At 36.2% G+C, this 7,713-nt stretch overlaps 1 protein-coding gene across 1 annotated transcript; it reads right to left on the minus strand.

Moving 5' to 3' along the window:
• Window positions 1–1,177: 1,177 nt before the first annotated feature.
• LOC110898635 (serine/threonine-protein kinase UCN) lies at window positions 1,178–2,975 on the minus strand. The gene has a single exon (XM_022145448.2). It carries the CDS (start codon window positions 2,843–2,845, stop codon window positions 1,652–1,654), a length of 1,194 nt encoding a protein of 397 aa, XP_022001140.1. The 5' UTR covers window positions 2,846–2,975; the 3' UTR covers window positions 1,178–1,651.
• Between the last annotated feature and the right edge of the window lie 4,738 nt (window positions 2,976–7,713).

A 7,713-nucleotide genomic window follows, 5' to 3' on the forward strand; every position in this document is an offset into this window, starting at 1 on the left:
ATTTATTATTTTAGATTTATTTGATTTCTTATACAAGCAAACTACTCCGTGTTATAGTTGTATTAGATTTTTGGTGGGATTCAAATACGGATAAAGGAGTACCGTTTATAATCATCAAAAAAAGGAAAAAGGACCCCGAAACTTCATTTTGCCTTGAGCCTCCAAAAAGGTTGGAACGGACCTGTCGCCACCACAAACGTACCCACCGCTTCCGCCACTCCGTTGCCGCCATTGCCACCATAATCGCCAACAACACCCTGAAACCACCTCCTAGTCGTCCCCACTGCTTTCGCCGTCGCAATCACCTACCCCGTCACCACTAGCCATCGTAGATGAATATCCGACGAACCTATTTTGGTACTTTATTTCTAAAAAGACGGTCAGAACGCGTTTAGACCCGAACCAAATTGATATTTTATGGCATGTTTTAAACAGAACCAAATAGATGTTTTTTTAAACAACTTGTTTTAACGAGAGTTTGTTTGGCTCCAGGGGCGGATCTATAGAGGACCAAGGGGTAGCCTCCGCTACCGCTTGGTCGGAAAATTTTTGACGTTTTTAGTGTAAATTTTGGAAAAATTTGACCTTTTTTCGATTTCGTTACCGCATATTTATAAAACGTTCCCGCTTGGTCGGAATCCTAGATCCGCCACTGTTTGGCTCATAACCCTTTGACCTGAGCTCCTCTTTTTTTTTTAAGGGCCAACAAAACTCATATCAACCAAACTAGTGAGACACTAGGCGCCAAACGTACAAGGTGAAAAGAAAACATACATAGTACACCAACTTGGCCGATGCCTAAAGCGATTACATACTAACATTAAAGCTCCTCTTTTACCCGGCATCTGAACCCATCCGAACCGTCCATTTTTCCAGTCTAACCTTTTGTTAGTGATCAGGAGACATTGTTATAATTTTTAACAAAAGGTCTCTTCATCATGTGACTTAAGTACATTATATTATTAATATTGTTATAATCTTTAAAGAGATATGGAAACTTTAGGGGTATCAGGTATGTGAGGGATATAACATGCCACGTTCAAAAGAATTTCACTAGAGAATTATACATATATGCTATGATAAGATTAGGTACAAGAATATACCAAAATATATCAAAATAAACTACTTTAATCTTCTAGAAGTAAAATTCTAAAATAACCAATTCAGAACAACCGTCTTAAGTAATTATCAACAATAAAAGTTGCAAACACTTTTTATTTGGCTTTAATTATTAAAATTTCTACTAAACAATAACACCTAATGAAATTTAGTTGAAGAAAGCCTTAATCTAAGCTCCTCTATGCCCCACAACAATAATAAGATCCCAATTACATGCGCCACCGCTACCATCGGTATACCAATGTTTTAAAATCCGGTTTTTAAACCGTGTCAGATTTGGCTCAGAAACATTTTAACCGGGTATATCAGACGGTTCAACTGGTGGTATCAGACGGTTTAACCGGTTCTACCGAACAGTTCAACCGGTACAACTAACCAGTTTGAACCGGTTTTTAAAACATTGCGGTATACCGTCCATAACCTCCGTATATGACAAAAATACACCATCCCTAAATAGTAATATGCCTCATCTACTTAACGTCCTACCGTTATTTTTCTTAATATACATATTATTCAACACGTGTTGTAAACCTCAAAACTCCGTTAACGAGACGTTATATCCACAGTCATCTCTTGACGGAGAATCTAACGGTGACGGCAGCTGATTTCTCTTCTGAAAATACTCTGATATGCTGAAACCATCTAGTTTAGGTTTTGACACAACGTCGTCTCTTGACGGAATAAACGGAGGACGTACAACTTCCGTTAGTAGTTCCCACTGCAAACCGACGAAAAAGGGGTGCTTTTTAATCTCAGACGCGCCTCTCGCGTATCCCAGCCGGCGCGTGGGATCTTTGTCGAGTAACTTCGTGATTAAGTCCGTTAACGGCGTTAGTTGTCCGGTGAATTTCGGCGGCATCATTAATATTCTTCCAAACGTGTCTTTACGATTTTGCCCTCGAAATGGAGTTGTACCGTACAACATTTCGTAAGAGAGTATTCCTAACGCCCACCAATCCACGGCGAACTCGTGTCCGTCGCCACGGACGACCTCAGGAGCGAGGTACTCATCCGTTCCGACGAACGAGTTCGATCGTTCGCCGTTGACGAGACTCACGTCTTTACGTGTCATGGGAGACACACGTGCACTTTTTGCTTTACGCAGTTTAACAAGCGTGTGAGCTTCCATGACACGTGTGAGTGTGAGTCCTCGGTGATGTTTATCAACCTGCTCTGATAACATCAAAGATTTTAAAGATTTTGGGGTCAGGGTACGTGACAAGTCAAAGTCCGTGAGTGTCACGTGACCTGACCCTTGAATCAATATGTTTTCCGGTTTTAAATCGCGATAAACTATCCCCATGGAATGCAAGTGTTCCAAAGCACAAACGATTTCCGCCACATAAAAACGTATAACCGCAGGAGAGAACACGCGGTCCATTTGCCGATGACGTAGGACGTTCAAGTCGCCTCCCGGGCAATACGGGATAGCCCACGCGACGATATCTTCGGTCTCAAACGACCCAATTAACAATGGAAGAGACGAATGTGGTTTTTGGTTCAACCGTTCGAGAACGGTAACTTCCCAACGGGCACGGCGGTCAGCGTCTGCCTTGCCCGTTGGGGAGCGTTTCTCGACGACTTTGAGGGCGAATGGGGAGTGGGCGGATGGGTCTGTGAGGTGATTGTGAACTAGGAAGACTGTGCCCATGGCTCCGTTGCCTAAAACTTTAAGGGCTCGGAGATTATGGATGTTTAGGTCCGGTGACAATGCGGCTGGTGCCATTGTTGGAGGTTGAGAGAGGGGTGTGGTGTGAGGATTGGGAAAGGTGGTGCGCCACCCTTTTAACTCTAGTTGAGATAAAGAATGTTGTGTGAATTTATGCTTGGAATCAGAGGATTTTTTTAAGTAAGGAATACGGCTAGGTAGTGCACTATGTGCCAACAAGCAATAATGTTATTATCTAAGGGATAAGGTAAAAATAAATTAATATTTTTGAACCTTTAAGTTAAAGGTTTTGAAAAGCCAAAAGTTGTACTTTTTTTCACCCTGTTTTGTCAAAGAATGATAAATGAGCTTTAGAGAAAAAATTAGGAGTGGCTAGAATTTCGGATAAAATTGAGACGGTTTTAGCTTGTGAGGAAGAGGCAGATTGCAGAGAGTGCAGATGACAACGCCAAAAATAAATGTCTTTTTGTTTTGCCGTTTTGGTTTGTTCAAAAAGCATATTGATTTTGAAATAATATTTCAAGTTTAGAAATATAAAAGAGACAAGCTACTCGTGAGTTTGAAGTGATTCGTTCGCTAAAAGCTCGTATAGAGCCGAATTTAAACGAACTCAAGTTCAAGCTTAAACTTATATTAAAACTCGTTAAATAAATGAGTGATAACCTGAGTTTCACATGTCTAGTAGCATAAATTAACTATATAACTTTTAGAGTAAATTACGTTTTTGGCCCCTGTGATTATATCACTTTTACTATATTGGCCCAAAATAAGAATTTTTAACAGATTTGCCCCTGTGGCCCCTATAACTAACCGTTTTGGCCCCTAAATCTAACCAAACCCTAACTCTGGTTAATTATTAGGCACATGATGGGCACATGATGAGTAATATGGTAATTTCTCCTCCCCCACATATTAAAAACAAATTAAATGAAGATCTGTGTTTATCTTTTGTTTAGGCATTATTTAATTTACTAGCAACGTTGGTGATGAGTGTGGGTCAAACTCCCCCCCCCCCACACACACATATATATATACACATACACAAAAGCCCTAAATTCCCATCAACCTTCTCCACTTTTTATCTTCAACCATCATCATCATCATCCCCTCATCCTCCACTTTTTGCACTGCAAATCCAGATGAAGAACCATCATCATCATCATCATCATCCCCTCATCCGCAGCCCACCTCATCCGCAACCCATGATCTTCGATTTCCCCCAATATTCAATAGCTCTTACATCTGGGATTGAACTCATATCATCTGATCTTCCGATTGCTTGTGCTTGTTGACTGTACTGCTCTGTTTCTTCTGTTATATGAGTAAATCGACTGATTTGGTTTAGTTGCCTAATATGCTCGATTAGAAATCACAAGTCGGTCATCTATGATTTGGTTTAGTTGCCTAATATGCTCCGATTGCTTGTGCTTGTTGACTGTACTTCTTTTGATGCTCGTGCTTGTTGACTGTACTGCTCTGTTTCTTCTGTTTATCTTTTGAATTTTATGAAGGCTTTTGATCTGTGTTTGAAGTTTATGTGGGGATGATGATGATGGTTGAAAATGATGATGTTCGTTAAAGATCTGGGTTAGATTTAATTGAAGATATGGGGATGATGATGATGGTTGAAGATGGTGAGATCTGGGTTAGATTTAAATAAGATCTGGGGATGATGATGGTTGAAGAAGATGATGTTCTTGAAAAATCTGGGTTGAAGATGATGATGTTCTTGAAAATCTGGGTTAGATGATGATGGGAGGGAAAATTACTAATTTACCCATCATGTGCAGGTCATGTGTCTAATAATTAACCAGGGTTTGGGATGGAGTTAGCCTCAGGGGCCAAAACGGTTAGTTATAGGGACCACAGGGGCAAATCTGTTAAAAATTCTGATTTTGGGCCAATATAGTAAAAGTGATATAACCACAGGGGCCAAAAACGTAATTTACTCTAACTTTTAATATAAATACACATAGTATTAATTATTTATAAAATTATTTGATAATAATAAAAAAAAACCCGAAACTTGGAAAAAAAAATACTCAAAGAGCTCTAAAAATAGAGCTTTAAAGAAACTCAATTCAAGCTTTTTAAATTTAAAGTAGTCAAACTCGAGCTTAAGCAAGCTCAGGGTTTGGCTCAACTAGACTCGACTCATTTATGATTTATACATAAAAATTAAGTTTTTTTTTTTTTTTTTTGAACAACAACAATCAAACTTTTATTCATCTGTGTCAAAAGATTAAAAACGACATATAGCAAGATGCTAGATATCACCACCAAAATACACTCAAGAATACAATCAAGGGAAGCTACAACAGTACATCAAGGATCATCAAGACTAATAATAGTACACAATTCTTATATGACTAATTACTCCCTTAGGCAAAAGTTCATCTACTCATTCCATGTTATTCCGGTTCATTTTGATCTTAGAGTAAACGACTCAAAGGATTTCTTTTACCTTTAAATGTATTATATTACTAATCCACATTAATTGTGTATCAATAAAATTATGCAATTATTTTTTTGTTTGTTGAACTTTTTAATTTGGGCCAGGAGTAAATGAATAGACGATTTCTCATCAATAACACTTGTTTTTTAAATTATTTTTTTTATAATTTCAAGGACATCAAATTACTATACCCATCACAACACTTATTATCTGTTGTCGCATTATATGTTATTGATTGTATGTAATAATTTATTTTTATTTATTTTTAGTAGCATGATGCGTTGTATAACAAGTTTTTGATAATGTAATAGTGTTATATCTTGTCACTATTTTACCTATTGTAAAAAAAAGACTGTTTATATAAAAATGAAAAGAAAAAGGTAAAAATATGCTACATTTTGACGGGTAAACATTTTGTTATAATCTTAATATTTTTGGATTAAAAAAAACTCTACATGGTGGAGCATCTGCACTTCTACATTGCGCCACGGCAAATTTTGTTTGGCAACATATCAGGAATTGGTGCAAAATCCCTCCAATATTTGCATTTTCATTTCGCGACCTATTGGAGTTACAGAACAATCTTCCGCGTACCAAGTTCAAAAAGATGACAGTGCATGAGATATGATTATTTTAATTTCATGTTGGTGCATAAGGAAGATACGAAATGAAAAGATTTTCAATGGAGTGAATGTCTCTCCTGTGAAAATCATTGTTGACATCAAGTTCTTGGGTTTTTTTTTGTGGATGAAGAGTAGGTCCAAGTCAAGGTCATTAGATTGGGTTAGCTACTACTCCTTTGATGTTGGCTAGATAGTAGTTTTTGTGTTTTGGTATTATGGTTCTCTATGTTGTTCGAGTATTTGTGATTGATGCTTTGTACTTTGGGGCTTAGCTTCTTGCTAGCCTTTGTTTTCTTAAAAAAAATCCCCATCTTTCGAAAAAAAAAAGGAAACTCTACTCTCTCGCATCTTAAATTTGTTTGGCAAAATTAGATGACTATGATGGACGATTAAGTAAGTAGTTCTGAGTTGTGTTGACTATAAATTAAATAGTTGTAGATGTAGTTGTAATTTGTATCTATGAATCTTAAATGACATGAAATCACAAATATAAACATAGTTCCTAGATATGTGATTATTAGGCTATTTATAATGGTGCAACATTCATCGTCACTCAGCTTAAAAGGACGTTGAACACCACTCATTAGGACATAAGGGGCTCCTCCGTAAGTGTGGCTACTGGCGTGAGGCGGGGGTGAAGGGTATAAATATGTAAACATGTACTTTTTTTAATGGCAACGGGAACTCTATTATATCGCAACCGAAAAAAAGTAGCAAGATGCTACAAGATTACAACACTGGAAAAAATAAACAAAAAACATATAAGTAAACATACCGGTACGAATACAAAAACCTCTTCAAGCCCACATACAAAAGGCTTCAGTCTATATAACCAGATTTCCTCCGGTTATTCCGGTCTGTTCTGAAATCTCTTGTCCGATTTTTTATCATTCTAAAGCTTGCGCTTTTATTTCTTCCACTACTTTCTTCAATTTTTTTCGGTTCCTTGATCTGTTCCATAAATGCCACATTGTCAATGAGAAGATCGCATGAATTATCATCTACCTCTTGCTCGAAAATTCCAGATTGTTGACACTACTCATTAAATAAATATGTACATAAAGGGTGGAAAATATCTTGCTAACTTATAGTGATTAGTAAAATTAAGACATATTATAACAAAGTTAATAGGCGATAGATTAAACATGTCAAATTATTTTTGTATACAAATATCTAGATAAAACTATATTAAAAATCGTAGGCAATTTTTGACTAACCAAAATACAAGGACGATAAATCTGTTATGGATAGTGACATATATACTCATCATAAATAGGAACAAATACATTGTATTTTATTTTCCTTGATAATTAAGAGCATCTTTTCATCATCATTATAATTAATTATTACATTGGATTATTTATAATTATATAGTTGTAAATGATGAAGAAATGACAGATTAAAAACATGTATCTGGTTTGTTTTAATTGGCAATGCAACTCGTTTATATCTTCACCTTTAGTGTATGTCTCACTTGAATATTTTTTTCTAGATTAATAAATGTATATACTAATATTTTTTTTTCTAGATTAATAAATGTATGTACTATAAAGGTATAGTAACTGACGGAAACAAACAAAAGAATAAATTCTATACATATGGTTTGGTCGGATGACTCGTGTTTCTTTAATATTGTTAAATTTGTTTTTATTTCATTTATACAACAATCTTAAATTGTGTAAATATGCAATTAACTAACTACAACACTACATTGTATCAAAATATCAAACTACCAATATATATGTATAAATAAGAAATCAATGATGAGTTTGGAATTATACAAGCCAACAAAATAGCTACATCATTAGGAGTTAATGATCGAATTACATTCAGCTCAGCTCAGCTCA

This window comes from Helianthus annuus, chromosome 13, assembly GCF_002127325.2.
Source record: "Helianthus annuus cultivar XRQ/B chromosome 13, HanXRQr2.0-SUNRISE, whole genome shotgun sequence".
NCBI lineage: Eukaryota > Viridiplantae > Streptophyta > Magnoliopsida > Asterales > Asteraceae > Helianthus > Helianthus annuus.

What these genes read in the sequence shown, in the direction of transcription:
- LOC110898635 (XM_022145448.2), bottom strand. Translation starts at nt 2,845, where the DNA reads ATGGCACCAGCCGCATTGTCACCGGACCTAAACATCCATAATCTCCGA.